This window comes from Dasypus novemcinctus, chromosome 4 (assembly GCF_030445035.2).
Source record: "Dasypus novemcinctus isolate mDasNov1 chromosome 4, mDasNov1.1.hap2, whole genome shotgun sequence".
In the NCBI taxonomy this organism is placed as follows: domain Eukaryota; kingdom Metazoa; phylum Chordata; class Mammalia; order Cingulata; family Dasypodidae; genus Dasypus; species Dasypus novemcinctus.
The window spans coordinates 20,878,000-20,898,201 of NC_080676.1; the positions used below are offsets into that span (position 1 = coordinate 20,878,000).

Sequence of the window (20,202 nt, forward strand, 5' to 3'; positions counted from 1 at the left end):
TGTAAAAGTAACTTTTCCTTTTAGAAATCTCTACAAGGTGATACTTTGACAGCATATGGACAGCCTATTTGCCAATAAAATGTCATGATTTTTTTGCATCAATTAATGATTCTTGCTGAATGGTTTATTTTATTGATGGTTACAAAATTGTCATCCTCATCAGTTATTAGTTGGCATTTCTTTGTAAAAGTTTTCCTGTCCACCACCATTTTTAGTATCTTTTTAAGATTCATTGTTTTCTAATCTCTTATCTTCATTTCTCTTTTTGATGCTCAGATTATCCCATATTTGACTAGTGGAGGCCCTTTAACCTGGTGTCTGGGTGCTTTTGACATGTCCGGGTTGTATCAGTATCGTCTTACTTTTTTTGGCACATTAAGATATTCCAGGTTTATCTTGTCCTTTCCATACTGCAACCTGGATCTCGATGTGAGGCATACTCACTGCTGGTGGGGTACCACTGCTTCCAGGTCTTTCAGTGGACAGATATGAGAAACATACGTAGATATTTTTATCTATATTTTAAAATTTATATTTTACCACCACTTCTAACCCAATACCACAGGGTTCTTCCTTACCTTTTCCCATTCCATCTTTGTATCTTTCCTTCTCCCAGAGTGAGAACCCTGGTTCTCAGTAATATTAACAAATTTACTCATTTGCCTTCTCTCACAATACACATTAAATGGTTTCAGAATAAGTTATACCAGTGCCACTCCAACAACAAAAGTTCTTTATAAAATTTACGATTTTCTAACATACTTTTTTCCTTAGACTAAATCCCACTAAGGATGTGTTCAGAAATTTCTTGATTGAAATATCTTTTTCCTTGTGGTTATGTTAGTATTTAAGTGTATCAGAGGATTATTTGCTTTTGTTTGTAGTGTTTTAGGGTTTGATTTTTTTCATTCTTTTTATTTTTTGAATATTAAAATATTTTTAATCATTTTCAATGAAAAACATCCTACATACAAATAAAAAGATATCAAACAGAAGAATTTCCACACTTCCTTCTCTGTGGAGATTATCATAGTTTAAATGATTGTGTATCCTCCCAGGTCTTTTTCTATGTGTGTAAATGTACACGCGGACACTTATATAACTGACACTTTGTTACACTGTCAACTGAAATATTTAAACTGAAAGAAAATGGAGTGTTTTTTTTTCCAGATTGTCCCATCTATCCAATACAGTGTTTTCAATTTAGTCTGTTTCCAATCTTTATATGCCTTTCTTTTTAAAAACATTACAACCAAAACTATGTGATTTTGTGGTTTTTTTTTTTTAACAAGGTCTCATTATTTTGTAAACACTACCCCTTGTGGCTGAAGTATTCATTTATGTCATAATTCATAGATAATATTCCATCATTTATATGCTATAATTGAAACTTCAAGTATAGAACAGTTAGTATGTTGCCATTTTCTTGTGGTTATTTGTAAAGATGTCATATTTGAACATACAGCTTTTGTTTTTTAATATCAATTCTCAGAATTATGTTAGTCAATGGTGTGAATGCTTTATATCTCTAGATACCAGTTGCCAAATTGTTTTCAGAGTTGTATCGAGTTTTATGTCAATTTAAGTAACTGAATAAATGAAAATAGCATTCATTGCAATTTTTGCTGTTACCACCCTTCCTATGAGATTTACTCAAGGATTAAAAGCCTTCTGGGGGCGGATTTGACCTTATAAATGTGGAGTGTATGAACTATGGTGTAGTTCTTAAACAATATTTCATTTTCTTTTCAAAAGAATTATTTTCAAAATAGTTTAGAACTGATGGAAACAAGTTTGAAATTAAACCTTATCTCTTGGTATACCAAGAGTGTATATGTTGTATATGGTGTATATGTTGGTATATACCTTATGGATGGTAATTTGGCAATACTTATTAAAATTGCAGAAACATACATCTTGTGATTCAACGGTTCAGATTTAGGAAATTTGTCCAAAAGTTGTAACTGCATATGTGTGAAATAACAAATGTGAAAGGCAGTTCTTTTAACATGATTTGTAAAAACAAAACATTAGAACAAACTCTAAATGCCCATTAATAAGGACCTGATGAAGTAAAATGCAGCATCCATACCGTACATTATTATGTGTTTATAAAAATGAATAAGGTCACCATCCATGTGCTGATATGAAAAGCTCTCAGACATTTGCTAAGTGTGCATAATGAGCTATATACAAGAAAACGAGAGAAATAAGATGTTTGTGTTTGCCCATGTGTAGTCATAGATATAGTGGAATGACCCACAAGGAACTAATTGGAGTGGTTACCTGGAAGTAGGCATTGAGGACTCGGGAATAAGCATTTTTACCTTTTTATATACTTTTTGATTTTGAAAAAATATGAATGTATATCTGTTACAATAAAATTTCAAGTTATGATTTTTTTTTTTTTTTTTTTTTCAATTTCTGAGCCCTAAGAGGTGATTTTCCTTTTTTGCTTTCTCAGGAATTTTGAGTTTGTTTACAGTATGCATGTGTTCATGAGATTTGTTAGCAGAAATTAAAATGTAATTGCAATGTCACCATGTTCCTTTGCTGTTATTCAGTACATACAAGAAAGTATAATTATAAAACATTTTTTTCTTTTTTAGAAAAATGTTCATACCTTTTAAAAATTATGATTAAAAAGGTCATAAAGAATTGAAATTAGATACTTTTAAAAATAAAACAACGTGTAGAGGTAGGTGTTTTGTGCCCTTGTTTCAAAGACCAACTATCAGTTGAGAAATGTAATATTAAACATTTGGCTGTCATTGACTGCTTGATTCCTAACATTCCGGTTTTGCTTAAATTTTTGCACTTTATTCCCTGTTTGTTTGGACATTCTAGAAATGTTTGCTTTAAAAAAAACACAATGAAGTTTGAAAAAAAAAATCAGACTCCTTTTCTTTTTCTAATTACTGTAATTTTGATTACCCCCTGTAAGACTAAGACTCCAAAAAAAGATTATTTTTATTTTTAATATCATACACAAATCACAAGAATCAAGGAATGCCAGTTCTCATTTTTAAAAAAGTTGTACCAGATTTTTACCCAAGTAGATAAACTTGGCTATTGCTTACAGCTGTGTTCCAGCTTCTAGGCCAGTTGCCTATTGACTTGTGAGGGTACTAAGTTGATGATTCTTCCGGTTTGACAGGGTGGGTATTTTATTTTAATCATGGTTGCCACTGTTTGCTGAGCTTGTTTGGGGGTTTTTATTAGAAATTACTTACTGCTTCAGATTATTAGAGAATTCCCAGGGGATGACATGTGATGCTTGCTTAGGATTCATTAAAATTCCAGCAGGTTTTCTATAGATTCCCTTAACTTTTAGATATCATTTTATTCTCACCCTTTCTTTCCCTTCCTTCCTGTCTTTCTCTCCCTCCCTTTACCATCTTTTACCTTGGTTGATATAAAATGTTACAGTAATTCACAGAAGCTGTCTGCCCCTTTGCTTCATTCAGAGCATGTAATACTGGCTTTCTCCCGAAATACTTGTGCTTACGAACTTGGCAAACAATCAAAAATGTCGAATATCTAATTTAATTGAACCTTTTGTAATTTTCCATTTAAATAAACTAAATTTCTCTAGACTCTATTTAAAAGCACTTAGTAAATACAGAATTTCCTTTCCAAAAATATGTGCTATTATGATGAACAAGACAAAGAACAGTTATTGTGTGATTACTACCTTTTCTGCTCTTGTATGCAACACCTCTTAGGCAAATATTCTCTCCGTATGGGTGTGCAATATGAAAAGGAGTAAGTGCAGCTGAGGATTAAAGCAGACCTCATTCTCTTGAAATTTATTCAGGATGTAATTAATATCATAATCAGAGATTTCCAAACGCTCTTCTTTTTTCCTTGAACTATTTTTTTTAAATGTTTATTTTATTTTTTTATTATCTTTTTTTTAAAGATAGGTCACACAAAATGAACTTCTTGTTAATAGTGGAACAAAGGTAATTGTGAATTTTTGCATTTGTGTTAATATAAGGAAAATCACAACTCTTGGTTTCAGGGACTTAAATTGTCCTTTATTTTGTGATGGGCTATATGATATTTTCAATTAAAATAATAAAGACAAAATGTTAATATGCATTACTAAGATATTTGTTTATGAGTCTTTAAGCGTTTTCTTTTTCTTTTCTTTTTCCTCTTGTTTCCACAGATTGGAGCTTATTTTAGTAGTATTTTAGCTGAGAAACTAAAGCTTAACACTTTCCAGGACACCGGAAAGAAGAAACCACAAGTTAATGCTAAAGATAATTATTGGCTGGTTACTGCTCGATCCCAGAGTGCAATTCATAGTTGGTTCTCTGACTTAGCAGGAAATAAACCACTTGCTATTTTGGCAAAAAAGGTATTAAGTGTTTCTTATGTTGTATTAAAATATGATCTTATAAAAGTGAACATGTTTGGGAGAATGTACAGGTATATATTTCTCTTCCCCAATCCTCTCCGAAACCCAGCGTAGATATGCTGCACCAGATGTGTGCTGCATATATGCTTGTTTTCCCCTTTATTTTGGTTGCACATGGTGGTTAAGATTAAACCTAAACAATATACACAGGAAGCAGTTTGTATGGATGTTAGGTAGACAAAATGTTTAAATCAAGAACAGGCAATGAGATTTCCTTTTTTTCCTATTATGTTATCAGTTTTCTTAGGTTAGGAAGTCTAAGATGTGTTAAAGAGATCCTTGCTTTGAGGTTATTTCCCTGTCTTTAAAAGTAACCATCTTCATGCTTCATGATAATTCTTCCTACTAAATGAGATAAAGATTGTGATTCTGTATGTGCTTGGTCTTTGAAAAGTTTTAGAACAATATGGGAAAGCTTATAGATAGATTAGAGCATTTTTGGTAGGAAGGCTGTTTAATAATCTATACCTTTAATCATTTTCCTGAAATGAGAAATAATACACAGGTTCTCAACAGTTTTATAGTCCAAACTAAATAAAATGTACTTTGAGTTTTATGTAACAAGCTGGAAACCTCCCTCTTTGGTTTTGAGCTCTGACTTCTTGCATACCTTTCAAATAATCACATAGGTCTTTTCTTCTCTCCCCTGAAGCGCCCCGTAGCTTTAGGGATGCCCATCTTCTTATTCCTTTTATTTAGTTTTCAGTAACCAGCATGGCACAGGACCAGCTTTAGGGGAAAGCTCCTTTGTATATTTGCTTGTTTTCTAAATCAGCTCTTTGAAAATTGTGCCTGTAACTTCCTTTGGCTTTATCTAGCCTTATGTCATAGCATTGTGTTATGCTGGTTAAAAACACCAGAAATCCTTAAAAAAGCACAAAAGCATAACCACCTCTTACCACTCAGTGTCACTGTCTCAGCACAGGCTGGATTGTTTAGCATTTCTTTTCCAGTGGTGAATATTTACTTTGTGGTCCCTCTGTGGTCTAGGAATTGTATCTGAAGGCCATATAAGTCAAAGGGCACACGTCAATATTTTATGGCTTTCTATTAACAGTACATCTCCTCCGTGTTCAATTCCCATGTAGCCAGCCTGATATCTTTCTCTGTTTTCCTTTTTAATAAGTCTTTAGAATGCATTTTTGGATGTTTCCTGAAAGTGAATACTGGTGAGGAATTGATGCCCTTACTTTAGGGATGTAGTGGTCTCTCTCCTTTAGGAGGGAGATGAATTGTAGTGTGGTGTATTAGCCATTGTTCTTCTTTCTTTATTAGGAGCTGCCTCTGGCCAAGTCAGGTGTTCCTCAGGTAAGCCCTGCCATTCATTCTTTGCAAAGGTAAAGTTGTTTTCTTTATACAAACATTGAAGTATTCATTTCTTGGGCATTTCAGTGTTCCTTTCCTCCACCCAGCGTATCATCCTTTTGAGATGGCAAAAGGTCTTTTCACTGTTGGGTAAAGGATTACAATCTCTGCATGTTATTTATATTAAAAAAAAATCTTTCTTTAATTTCTTGTGTTCTTCTGTGACATCTCACAGGGCAGAAAACCTTGATTTTCCAGTTAAGATCCCAGGTCATCTTCCAGCTCTGATCTAAAGTATAAAATATTTTCTGGTATGGGGTGGATTAGGTTTCTTTACCTGGTTTTCTGTTAAAATAGAGCTCCACACTGCCCCAAGTATTTAGCCACAGAGAGGTCAACAATGGCCCATCAAGAGCCTTTTAATTTAATCATGGTGATAGCTGGGATTTGGAAAAGGAGACTTCTTGTTTCTGGGGATATCCTCCTAGCTCTTGAACAGTTCACTAGTCGGACGTGTTATCTTTAGGTAACTTTGATTACAGTGGTCTATGGGATTTCCATTTGCCTCTAGCCCAGCTTAGCAAACAGAGGATGCTGGTGGTAATTTGTATCCAAGGAGGAAGGATTCAAAGCGGAAGGAGGGCAACCCTTTTGTGGATGGAAAATCAATACATGATAGTTGTCTTAATTTTCTCCTGGTACTTAGGTGCAGCTCTAGCTTGATTTAGAAACCAAACACTGCTAAGTGATTGTGTAGGTTACGTGTTGAATTCAGATGGTGTCTTCAGTGAAAATGCAGTCTATCACTGTAAGGAAGTTATACTTTGTTTAGTATAACTAATTCCTCCCGGAATTGGCCAAAATGACAGATTTAGCAAAACCATCAATATATGCCTTCTTCCTTAATTAAATAACTTCCTTCACAATATGTTGTTCTTCTGAATTCTTAAGCCCTTTATTTTAGTAACCAGTTCTCTTAGGGTCAGTGAGATAGAGGTTTGCTTTGTGCTGTTAGTGTAAGACTTGTGACTTGGTTTGTTTGCTGTTTCATCTGAACTTTTCATACTTTTTCCTCTTCTCAGTTGCTGTTCAGAAGAATTACTTTAGGCATCTATTACTGATGATTCTTTGGAGACACTAACTTTACTTTGCGTTTGCCTATTTTTTACTTCTATATCTCGTAACCTTTTAGTATATTTGTATGAGAGACAACCTGACTTTGACAGCTAAAGATTAACCCACTGATATCATACTAATTGTTCTAGTGAAAAGCAGTAGCTCAGGTCTTGTAACTAAATATTTAAACCTGTGCTTCTCCTGCTGTGGCTTAAACAATAGTCATTAAGCCCAGAGCCTTATGCTGCATGAAGGTTGTGCCTTGTAGGCGAAATTTTCATGCAAGTTTCTTGTTAAAATGTTATCACCAAGGTCTGCAGTCAGAGGAAGCCTTACAGCTTTGCCTAATGACTTTCATCTTCCTTTTAGTTATGTTTATGCAATGTAGTTGCCTCTATCCTGGGGTCTTTGCTTTAAAGTCAGCACCCAAGGCAGGAGCTGTACATGACTCGAAAGTCCTTAAATTGCTCTTAAAATACAGTATATGGATACATATCAAGGTCGAACCTAGGCAGCTTTTCCTTTGGCATTGGAACAGCTTGATGGTTCTTTGATAAGGACTAGATGAAATAGTTTGCTCTTAGAGACCTTGTTAAAAAAATGCTTACCTTTTAATTCTAGGATCATACTCTATACCAAGTGCATGGATAGTAAAATTTGCAACATGATGCAAAATTCTCTGTATAAATAAGGATATGACCAACTAAGAGAAAAATTATATTCTGTGAATCCATTGGCTGGTTTGAAGCCTAGGTTTTCAACCAAAATGTTATTTGGCCAAGCAAGTGCTTGGGGCAGAGAGACCAGGCTTCTTGATGTCAGTGGTTGTGGCCTCCCGGTCCTCGAGGCAGGGGGTCAAGCCCACAGCTTATAAGCACTTTGATTGACATGGAGAAATCCTTGAGCCTGGCTGTCAAAAAATGATAGCTTTAATTTTGATTCATTTACAACCACCCTGTGAGGTGGACCAACTTGTTATCACAGCTCAAGACCTGGGAGTGTTGCACTGATTAAACAGACTAGGGCCAGCATGGAGCACAGAGGTGCTTATCCCTGGTACAGGTGTGTCCCTATCTGTCAGTCTCACTGCTCGCGTCCTGACACAGCCCAGCCAATGCACTCTTTGTTACTGTTTCTCTCTCTCTCTCCATAAATGGAGTAGATTGCATAGGTGAACGCACTATTCCTAGGATTATTTATGAGGGGTTCTAGGAGAATGAATTAACTCTTTCAAACTATTCAGTGGTACATTGGGATACTAATTTGCTAAATAGTACCTTTGTGGTCTAGAAGAAATAATTAACTGCCTCAAGTGCCTACTTTCAATGAGTGAATTAATTACCCAGCTATTTCTAGCTCAGTGTTTATTAGGCAGATTCACTGATCCATCATTTTAGCCTCTGTTTAAATTTTGGGCTAAAGGCGCTTTTAGAAGCTTTCTGGAAATTTATTCTTGTGAAGTGCTACAGTCAGAAAGCTTTATGCAGAAAGGTGTTCCCTGATAAAATGTAGAGTGGGGATAGTTTCTCAATTGATCTTCCCCCTCTAATTTTGAGAAACTCTGGAGAACAGTCATAAAATTATTTCTCCCTACTTTGTTGATAAGATGAGTAACTTTCAGCATCTGAATTTGATAATAATTGGTTTTTATAAATAAGAAAACACAATAGATGAAGTTCCTTTACCAATGTGCTAAACATAGAAACCTTGCTTAAAATGTTCTCTCTCTCTATTTAAGTGAATGTATTATTTGAAAATCTTGTCTGTGGTATACTTTCTTATAGCAAGCAGACAATGTGTTTGCTTACATTCTCTTTCCTTTGCTTCCCCTTTCTTTAGGTTCGTCTAGTGATGAACACAGTTTATGATTGTAATGAGTATGTTATTTCTTTTTAGGTTCCCATCCTTAGTAAAAAAGAGGATGTTTTTGCATATTTAGCTAAATATTCAGTGCCAATGGTTCGAGCAACGTGGCTGATCAAGATGACTTGTGCCTATTATTCTGCTATTTCTGAAGCTAAAATTAAGAAACGTCAGGCTACTGATCCCAATTTGGGTAAGTGAGGCAGAATAATGTATTTTACATTTCATTACTAATTCTGCAAGTCATTGTTGCCTGCTTCTTCTATTCACAACCCAGCCTCGTGAGTACCGAGGAGGCCCATGGTTAGCCCAAGAGTCCCATGAGGGTGGACTGGGGAACTTACCTTTGTTTACCCAGTCCCAAGAGCCTGCCTCCTCCAGGATAGCTCCTCCATCTGGGCACTTTCCACCTCTGCAGCTGTTAAAACGCTGGCTTAAGCCACCAGCCCCTCTCGCCCGGATGGAGTGGCAGCCTCCAAACTGATCTCCCCACTTTTCCTTTGGCTCCTTACATTCTAGTTTCCACACCACAGCCTGGGTGATCTTTAAGGCTAAATCAGGTCATATCCCGATGCCGTGTCGCTCTTTATAGCTTTACAATAATTTCTTATTACACTCAGAATAAAAGTCCAGCCCCCTTACTGTGGTCACCTGGACCATCTGTGCCTCATCCCTTCTCCCGACTGTGTCCCAGCCACTCCTGCCTTTCTTCCCTCCCTCGTAATAGGTCAACTCGCCCCCTCCTCAGTGCTTCCGCACATCTCCTCTTCAGTGATGCTTTGGCTCAGATATCCTTTTCTCAGAGGCTTTTCTCCAACCACCTGGCTAAACAGCCCCGCCTCTTCCCCTCTCCTCCCAGCCACGTTCTCTTGGGTTGTTACTTTATTCACAGGCACTTTTCACCATCTGAAATTATTTTTTAACAATATGTTTGTGTCCGTTACTTTCCCGATGTCTATACATTCACCCACATATGCTAAAATACAAGGGGCTTTGCCGTATCCACTACCAAATCCCCAGTGCCCGGGATGGTGTGGCCCACGGTGGGACTTTGTTGAATGAACTGAAGGAAACTATTTTTAGTCAGTCTTCACTTCCGTTGGTGACTAGGCAGTGACTGCTTGAGATAGGTAGGGCTTAAACGTGCTTTATAAGAGAAATGAGGCTAAATTAGGATTATAAGTAAAGATGGCTGTTTAAAGGTTAGATGCAGGTAATCTCTGTGGAATGGATTTTATGAGGTAGAACCCAACTACAAAGCTCTGGGGAGCAGGGATGGAAAGTACCAGTGTCTTCTGATTCCAGGCAGTACATGGTGAGCTCGGGGGTAAAGTGGGTGGGAAGAGAGGGGGCTCCTGATGCTGATGACGGGGAGGGGGCAGGCCAGCCTAAGCATGACAGCTTAAAAAAAAGTGTTCTGAATTCTGTGGCTGCCACCTTGAATTCAACATTATCTCATGAGCCTTCAAACAAAGCCAAAATGAACTGTATTAAAAAAAAATGTTCATAAATGCCATCCCAAAACTCACTCCTCCCTCAGACTTCCTTTTCTTAATAAATGTTATATCTGTCTACCAGGTGGGTAAAGCCAGAAAACATTTTGTCATCCTGGACTTTTATCTTTCTTTCAAAAGTCCACATTCAGCCCTTCAGCGGTCCTGTCAGCGTTACGTTCAGAACATAACACAAATCTGACAGCTTCTTCCTACTTGCACTGCGGCTACGCAGCGCAGCGTGTGCTGTCGCAGTGGACCCTTTCTGATCCTGTTCACACAGGTGTGTTCCTCAGCTAACACCTGCGATCTCCACACTTTCTGACCTCAGGGCCTTGACCTGGGAAGCTGTTCCCTCTCGGCCCCCTAAGACACCCCGGGGCCTGCCCCCTCCCTCAGCTGCATTCTACCGAGACGGCACTTCTCAGAAAAGCCTTCCTGGCCACTCCAGCCAAAGTATCATTTCCCGCCGCTCTGTCTGCTTTTGCTGCTATATTTTACTTCATACTCTTCATACCACTGAATGTCATATTTTAATTTATTGATCATCTATTTCTATACACTCCCAGCTTCAATGGATGCTTTGTGAGAAACTTAGATTTGTTCATTGCTGGATCTCTGTTTAGGAAAGCACTTGGCACACTGTACGTGTTCAGTCATTTTTAAAATAAATCAGTCAGTAATTGGGCCTAAATATTTATGTGGGGTGTGTGTGTGTATGTGTGTGTGTGTGTGAGAGAGAGAGAGACATATATATATTTCCCCAATTTGTAATCCTAGAAACTTAAAAAACCATCAGTTATAGTGGGGAGACTCCTCCTCATCCATTCCTTATGTTCTCTTTGTACTTCCTTTTGCAACTTGTTCTTGTGAAACTTTTCCTTGGTGTTCACTTTAATCTGTTTTTAATTTTTTAAATTATTTATTTCTCTCCCCTTCCCCGCCCCACCCCTCCTGTTGTTCTCTGTGTCCATTTGCTGTGTGTTCTTCTGGGTCCGCTTGCATTCTTGTCAGTGGCATGGGAATCTGTGTCTCTCTTTGTTGCGTCATCTTGCTGCATCAGCTCTCTGTGTGTGCGGCACCATTCCTGGGCAGGCTGCACTTTCCTTTGCGCTGGGCGGCTCTCCTTACAGAGCGCACTCCTTGCGCGTGGGGCTCCCCTACATGGGGGACACCCCTCCGTGGCACTGCACTCCTTGTGCGCATCAGCACTGCACATGGGCCAGCTCCACATGGGTCAGGAGGCCTTGGGTTTGAACCTTGAACCTCCCATGTGGTAGGTGGATGCCTTATCCGTTGGGCCAAATCCACTTCCCTAATTTGATTTTAACTCTTACAAAAATGTCAAAAAGGATAATCAGGGAAGCAGATATGGATCAAGTAGTTGGGTGCGTACCTATCACATGGGAGGTCCCAGGTTCGGTTCCCAGTCCCTCCTAAAGAGGACAAGCAAGACAGCAAGTTGACACGACAGGCTAGTGGGGCGGGCTGATGCAACAATATGATGCAATGAGATGGCGCAACAAAGAAACACAGGGAGAAAACACAATGAGAGAGACAACAAGCAGGAAGTGGAGGTGGCTCAAGTGATTGGGTGCCTCCCTCCTACATGGGAGATCCTGGATTTGGTTCCCTGTGCCTCCTATAAAGAAACCAAACAGAATGGACAACAAGCTCGAACACTTAGGGTTTGTGTTTGTGGGGTAGAAATAAATAAATAAAATAAATCTTTAAAAAAAAAAAGGATTATCATACAGGAATGATTCTGCTAACTGAAGCTTAGAAAATGTCCAGTTTTTGGACAAATCAAAAGTCTGATAAACCCTCATCATTTGCAAAGAGTATGTACTGAGAGGTTTCAGAAATCCCAAATATAAATGTATCGTCGGGCCCATGTCTGATTTCCCCTACCAAATGGAGAGAAGTATAGCTCCCATTTCTGACTAAGAACATCATGGATGACAACTTGAATTTCAGTATTTTTACTGTTAGCTTCCTTACCGGGGTGACCAGATGGTTGTGGGGTTACTTCCCCATACCCCCAATTTTTATTTGCACAGTTGCCATGGGTGGTTGATTGGCATCAACTTCCTACATAGAAAACATGACTCTATTTTTTGGCTTAGTTTATTTAGGTGGTATTGTAGTTCATAAATCTTTATGGTTTTTCATATGTATTTAAAGCAGCAAATATTTAATCCATGAAGACCAGGTACCTAATATACTTTTCTCACGACAGGGTATATAAGTTGGGATTTAAGAAAAAATGCTTTAGGCTGAAAGTGAAAATAATTTAAAAATACAGTGAATTTTAGGAGCTTTCCCTTGCATTTTCGTCTGGCATTTTTGTATGAGCTTTGTTTGTCCCCAGCTCTGCCACTAAGTGGCTTTATGCAAAGTCCTTAGCTTCTCCCTACGCCAGTCTTCTCATCTGATCCAGTCCAGGGTCTGGGTTGCCTTTCGCGTTCATGTTTTAGTTGTCATCTTTAATCTGGAATGGTTCTTTAGCCTTTCTTTGTCTTTCTTGGCATTGATAGTTTTGAAGTGGAGAGGCCAGTTACTTTAAAGATGTCCCTTAATTTGGATTTGTCTAATTCCTATGACTAGATTAAGGTTATGTACTTTGGGTAGGAATATCATGGAAGCGATGCTGTGCATGTCTCAGAACACCATATCCTATCGTTTCCGTATTGGTGGTGATAACTTTGATCATTTGCTTAAGGTGGTACCTACCAGATTTCTCCACTGTTACTGTTTTCCTCTTTGAAATTAATATAATTTAGGGAGAGGCACTTTTGGGCTATGTCTAGTTCTCTTTATAATCCTAGGTGTTTCTTTTAAGGCATATATAGCATTACATTTAAAATGAAATGACCAAAGGTTGCATCTGATACCTCTTATTCCTTGCTTAGTCTTCAGCTCTTTCTTTAGCTTCTTTATGAAAATTATACAGTACTTTTGTAAACGTTTGGCTGTGTAGATGTAGCCATAATATGTCTAGTTTCACACCCCAAGCAAGCGATACAGCTAGGCAAGTAAACATATATGTATGGAATTGGGTTAAATCACATACACTTCAGAAGATTAGCTTGCAGTAATAGGTTCTGTATTGCTGGCTTTGCTAGTGAAAAATATCATTCAGCATGTTTGGGGCAAGATTGACTATCGTGTGTCACCCTTTTCTGGTGCTGGTTTTATGACTTCTCTTGTCTGGATGATCGTTGTTAGGATTTGTAAAGTGTTTTCAGTAGACATGGCTTTTATTCCTTTGTAATAGAAACATATGTTTTATTTTCAGTTCCCACATTCTGTGTTGGAACAGAGCTATAAAGTACTGCTATTTGATTTTATTGAGAGGAGGTTTTGTAAAAGTTAAGTGGGCTAATAACAGCAAGGAAGCAGGACCTGTTGTGTAAATTCTTTAAACATAGCAGCGCAGAGATCCTCACTATCGTTATGCAGAGAGTTACCGATCTAAAACGTAGGTGAAATGGGTTGCAGCCCTGGGGATCTTGCAGCCAGCAAAGACTTATCCAATAAAGTGTGTATCTACAAGGGAAAGGAATGGAGCCTTGGTCTGTTGATGAGCTTTCACGTATGATTTTAAGGAGGGCAATGAAATATTTTAATTGGGCAAATCCAGGCATCAAGCCAGAGATTTGAAATAGAGGTGAATTAGGGAAGCTTGAAGAAGAGATTGGAATTCTTAGTCGTTACAGGACATGGAATAAAAAATAAGGAGGTTCTAGGTGGGCCACGATGTTTAGAATAAAATAGTGTTGCAGGGTTGAGGGAAAGTACACCAGAAATAACACGTATTTGGTTTCAGATATTTTTAGAGTTGAACTAAGTTTCGTTTTTTAAGAGAACAAGCATGTTTAGCTGTCTTAAATGTTTTGAGCTCACCAGAGAAAAGCATTTTAAAGAGGCTAGCTAATACTTAAAGTAAAACTCGCAGTGAGTTATATAATGAAGGAGAAAGCCTTTGAACAGATTAGGAATTATGACTTTATAGTAAATAAGACAGAACTCTGCATACTTTTTGTAGGAATTTCCCATGTGAGGAATCTTATTGTTGCTGGACCAACTAAGTAACTCTAGTACTTACTGCCATTATCGATGTAGCCATAGCAGCGAGCATTTCTTGAGAGCTTGCATTGGAATCCCAGGCACTGCAGGAAGCAGCCTCCTGGTGTTCACTGCAGTCCTAGGTTGAAACGGCTCTTCTGATGTGCACCGTGTGAACGATCTCGGTCACTTGGAGCTTTTCAGCCTAAGGGATGCCTTATCCCCTTGCTCGTGGACCCCGGGCACTGTTTTGGCTTGCGGTGTGAAACCCATCGTCCTCTAACCAGGTCCGTTGGCTGCACTGCTGGGTCCAGGGCCTGGCTCTGTACAGGGTCACTGTGGTGTGCAGTGACTCGCCCTTTCATTGCTGCGTTCTAGGTGTGTTTCGTAGAGTTGTATCGTTTATTGTTCAGGTCCTCTGTGAGGGAAGCTTTATTCCCATTTCACAGATAAGGAAACTGAGACACATGGACACACAAAGCCCCACAGTAAAAGTGCCTGGACTATGCTCTGAAGCCTTTGTTGGACACTCACCTGGCCGGTGGGGACAGGGAGGGGAGAATGCAGCCACTGCCCTCTAGGTGTCCACACTTTGGGGTGGGCGCATGTCTCCACACAATACAAACATTTGAGAAGGAAGGAAGAGCTAATACTGAGGTGGGTAAAATGTGGAGGAAGTCCCGAGGAATCAGACACTGAGGGAACTTGGGAGTCCAGGAAGAGTCACAAAGGAAGTGACTTTTGAGTGTAGTTTTGAAGAAGAGACATTTCCCAGGAGGACAGAGTGGAGGGGAGGTGGAGTGAGGGAGGGCTTTTCAGACACAAGGATTGTGCCTGTGGGGAACGTGGCCGGAGAATTGTTTGGCTTGTTTTTGGAACTGCCACGGCTTTATTTCAGCCTGGGCATTGGTTACCAGTGGGGAAATGCTGCAGGGTATGTGAAGGCTTCTCTGCCAAAGGAGGAGGATTCTTGGGCTCCATACCACTACTAAATAAAAAGCAATTATTAGTAATTACATTCATAGTATGTAATTGATAACTATGTAAATAAGTAATATTATATTGTTGTTATTATTTTTTAACGATTTATTTTATTTTTATTTCTCTCCCCTTCCCCCCCGCCCCAGCTGTCTGTTCTCTGTGTCTATTTGCTGTGTGTTCTTCTTTGTCTGCTTCTGTTGTTGTCAGCGGCACAGGAATCTGTGTTTCCCTGTTGCATCATCTTGCTGTGTCATCTCTCCGTGTGTGCGGTGCTCTTCCTGGGCAGGCTGCACTTTCTTTCATGCTGGGCGGCTCTCCTTACGGGGTGCACTCCTTGCGCGTGGGGCTCTCCTATGCAGGGACACCCCTGCGTGGCAGGGCACTCCTTGAGCACATCAGCACTGCACGTGGGCCAGCTCCACACGGGTCAAGGAGGCCCGGGGTTTGAACCGCAGACCTCCCATATGGTAGGCGGACGCTTTATCCGCTGGGCCAAGTCCGCTTCCCTGTTATTATTTTTGTTACACTCTCCTCAGTTTATAAGCGTCGCTGGAGGGAAGGTGCTGGTAGGGTAGGGTGCAGGCTGTAGGCCTCGGTGTATGTGAGTGCCGTTAGAGAACTCAGAACTCTTGTTCCCATGGGTGCTGTGGGGAGCAGGTAGAACAAAGCAAAGTCTGGGGTGCTCAAAAAATAGGAGGAAGGGGAACCAGCTGAACAAGATGAACAGCTCTAATTCTAGTTAGAAATCATTGGGTGTTCAGTATGATCACAAGAGAGAAGATGTATCATGGGCATGAGGTGTTTTTTTGGGGGAACATACATATTAGAAGAAGCTTAAAATGCTTTGTGGTTAAACTGCTCAGGGAACTATTCTGTTTACTCCCAGTTGTTTCCTCTGTACTATCTGAGGTTTTGTGGGGTTGGGGGTTTGGGTCAGACGAGAGACTTTTTTTGGTTGACTGTACCCTTGGAACCACAATTCTTATTGCCTGCACAAATACAAAGAAGAAACAGCTACCCTTCTTCCACAGTGGATAATTAATTTGTGACATACTTACTGAGCCATTTAGACTGAAGAAATAAGCCCTGTTAAAAACATAATTGACAGTCTGGTTTCTTATCTAAGCCAACCAGCTTACAGTTTGGTCCTTGAAGACTTTGTATCCCAACTTTTTTTGATTCTAGGGATAAGTTTTTAGCTTTAGGTCAGAATTGCCTCCACATTTTGTATTTCATTTTTTGTCCTTTTTTCCATTTATTTATTAATTTTTTAAATCATCTTGTGAGGAAAGAGAAATCACACGAAATGTTACATTAACATCGTGTTTCTTTTCAAAAAATTAAAAATTTATTTCTTTTTCCAACTTATTTGCATTCGCTGTCTGCTCTCTGTGTCTCCTTGCCTCCCCCCCCCCCCTCCCCAGTTGTCTGCTCTCTGTGTCCATTTGCTGTGTGTTCTTCTGTGACCGCTTCTATCCTTAGCAGCAGCCCCGGGAATCTGTGTGTCTCTCTCTTTTTTTTTTTAAAGATTTATTTATTTATTCCCCCCCCCCCCCGCCCCCCGTTTGTCTGTTCTCTGTGTCTACTTGCTGTGTCTTGTTTCTTTGTCTGCTTCTGTTGTCGTCAGCGGCACGGGAATCTGTTTCTTTTTGTTGCGTCTCTTGTTGTGTCAGCTCTCCGTGTGTGCGACGCCATTCCTGGGCAGCCTGCACTTTCTTTCGCGCTGGGTGGCTCTCCTTATGGGGCGCACTCCTTGCACGTGGGGCTCCCCTACCAGGGGGACACTCCTGTGTGGCACGGCACTCCTTGAGCGCATCAGCACTGCGCGTGGGCCAGCTCCACACGGGTCACGGAGACCCGGGGTTTGAACCGCGGACCTCTCATTTGGTAGGCAGACACCCTATCCATTGGGCCAAGTCCGTTTCCCTCTGTGTCTCTTTTTTGTTGCATCATCTTGCTGTGTCAACTTCCATGTGTGCAGCGCCATTCTTGGGCAGGCAGCATTTTCTTTCACGCTGGGCAGCTCTCTTTATGGGGTGCATGCCTTGCATGTGGGGCACCCCTGTGCGGGGGACACCCCTGTGTGGCACGGCACTCCTTGCCCTCATCAGCACTACGCATGGGCCAGCTCCACAGGGGTCAAGGAGACCTGGCGTTTGAACTGCGGACCTCCCATGTGGTAGGTAGATGCCCTATCCATTGGGCCAAGTCCGCTTCCCTTAGGGGTCATTTTGACCCGAACCTAGGACCTCGCATGTGTGTGGGAGATGCCCAATCACTTGAGCTACACTGCCCCCTGCTTGTTGTGTCTCTTATTGCTTCTTCGTTGTGTCTCCTTGTTGTATCATCTTGTTTTGTCAGCTGGCTGTGCTGGCCAGTTTCGTCAGCTCGTTAAGTTGCTGCTCGTCTTCTTTAGGAGGCACTGGGAACTGAACCTGGGATCTCCATGTGGTAGGTGGGCACCTACCTGCTTGAGCCACATCTGCTTCCCTTGAGTGTTTCTTATATCTCACATGTCATAAAGGAAATATCTGCACTACTTACTATGAAAATAACCCTGAGGATTGGACAGAATTGCTTGTATAAGCTTAATTTAAACTCATGCTTTGCTTTGGCATCAAAATAGGTTCTCACTCATTTGGTATCTCTGGGTGACTGGTGAAAAGCATTCTCCAGTAAAAGGAATGTGTTGAGGAAGACTCTGGCGCCTGCAGCTATCCTTTTCCATCAATCTTTCCTCTAAGAGTTTTAGCATCCATTGAACCTAAATAAGTTATTTTATTGGGAATGGCAAGATGTGGTGTTTTGTTCACAAAAAAAAGGGAAGGGGGGCTTCTCCTATACCTGTGATAGATCATAGTTCCTTCTAAAAAGGAAGGGTAAGAGCTAAATTCTTTTCCTTTGCTTATCAGTTTTTAGAGTAAGGATTGTTGTAATTATACCTCAGTGGTGAAAAAATGAGATTGTCTTTTTTTTTTTAATTTATTTTTGGTAACTGTTATGAGTTCATGGATTATTATTTATTTAGTATTTTATAATCAGGTCCACTCATTGTTCTTTTTGATGTTAGAATTGTCACACTGTTGGCCAGTGGGAGACTCTTCAACTCTCTTGTATCCTTCTGATATGAAACCTTTTGTCTTAGAGCCCCTCCTTGCTTTCTGGCACAGAAAGGTATCCCAGGCTCGCCTTGTAGTTCCCTTGCCTTTGCCATTTCTCTCAGGACTCCTGGTTCTTTCTAGTGGGGAATGGTATTTAGTAATCATTGCTCCTGGAATGCCATGACTTCTAGGCCTTGGTAGTGGATATGTATGTATGTATGTATGTATGTATGTATGTATGTATATATACATACGTACATATGTATGAGTTTATATTCATGCTTCCAATTTATCATTAACATTTTTCATTTAACATTTAATGTTACATTAATAGTTTTTTAATTACTATCTTTGATTTCATGTTCTAATTTTTGTTATGTGAAAAGTTAAATTATTTCTTATCATACAAATATGTTTACTTATTTGCTTTATCTTGCTACAAACATGTAATAGTTTCAGAATTACAGTTCAATACTGCAGCTGGCATTAAAACTATGAAATTCATTTTCCGTAGGTCTTTTTAACTTTGGAATACATTTATCCTACCTAACTTAAAATAATTATTTTTTCTCTGTGGTTAGGTTTCTTGTTTGAGTTTCTTTCCCATTTTTTTTTTTCCAAATTCTACTCAATTTATTCATTTTTTTAAAAGATATTACATTAAAAAAAAAATATGAGGTCCCCATACGCCCCCACCACCCCCACCCCACCACTCCCCCACAGTAACACTCTCCCCCATCATCATGTCACACCCATTGCATCTGGTAAGAGTACATATCCGGGCATCGCTGCACCCCGTGTCCCGTGTCCCACACCATAGCCCACACTTTCCCACGTTCCATCCAGTGGGCCATGGGAGGACATACAACATCCGGCAGTTGTCCCTGGGGCACCACCCAGGACAACTCCAAGTCCTGAGAATGCCTCTACATCTCTTCTCTTCCTCCCATTCCCCGCACCCAGCAGCCACCATGGCCACTTTTTCCACATCAATGCCACATTTTCTTGATTATTAACCACAATAGTTCATGAATAGGATATCATTAAGTCCACTCTGATCCTTACTGTATTCCTCCTTCCTGTGGACCTTGACTTGGTTGAGTCCATTCCACATCTATGTCGAGAGGGGGTTTAGATTCCTCATGGTTATTGGATGCAATCCTCCTGCTTTCAGTTGTAGGCACTCTAGGCTCCATGGTGTGGTGGTTGACATTCTTCAACTCCATGTTAGCTGAGTGGGGTAAGTCCAATAAATCAGAGTGTAGGAGCTGAAGTCTGTTGAGGCTCAGGGCCTGGCTATCATATTGTCAGTCCAGAGATTCAAATCCCCTAGATATATCTTAAGCCCCAGCACCAACTACAATTCCAGTACAGTAGCATCAAAGTCTTGTGAAAAGAGATCCCGTCTGAGTCCAGCTCCATCACACAGAAACATCAGCACCAAAGAAGGGCCAACTGGCATGGCAGTGAACCCCATCTGTCATGGCCGTAGAACCTGTGGGTCTCTTTAGCCCTCAAAAGGACCAATATCTGAGGTTGTATCTATTTCTTTCCCATTTTGGGATATTTTTCCCTCTTGATTCACTTTTATGTTTTGAATATGTAAAACTGTGACAAGTTTTGCTTCTCTCTCTCTCTCTCCTTTCACACCATTTCCTTCACCTCAATCTATGTTATCATTTTTTATTGGTTTCTAATTTAGTGTTTCTTTTTTTGTGTTTATAAACATAAAAGAATACATATACCTTCTTAATTCTCCTTTCATCTGACTGCATATACATATATACTGTTTAGTAACTTGCCTTTTCCACTTAATCTGTCCTGGAGATTACTCCTTATTACATGAAGA

The 20,202-nt window shown here is 39.8% G+C and overlaps 1 protein-coding gene across 12 annotated transcripts in view; it reads left to right on the plus strand.

Moving 5' to 3' along the window:
• Nucleotides 1-20,202, plus strand: part of MED12L (mediator complex subunit 12L) — a 377,954-nt gene that overhangs the window by 52,779 nt on the left and 304,973 nt on the right. For 7 of the 12 annotated variants that reach the window (XR_009185439.2, XR_011648586.1, XM_058295148.2 and 4 more), the window contains 3 exons: nt 4,175-4,366; nt 5,702-5,734; nt 8,744-8,903. Coding sequence is in view for 9 of the 12 variants with exons in the window: in XM_058295148.2 (XP_058151131.1) it covers nt 4,175-4,366; nt 5,702-5,734; nt 8,744-8,903 (385 nt within the window). In the remaining 3 variants the exon portion in view is untranslated. The remainder of the gene's footprint in view (nt 1-4,174; nt 4,367-5,701; nt 5,735-8,743; nt 8,904-20,202) is intronic. The other 5 variants (XR_011648585.1, XM_058295150.2, XM_058295151.2 and 2 more) reach the window with 1 other exon arrangement.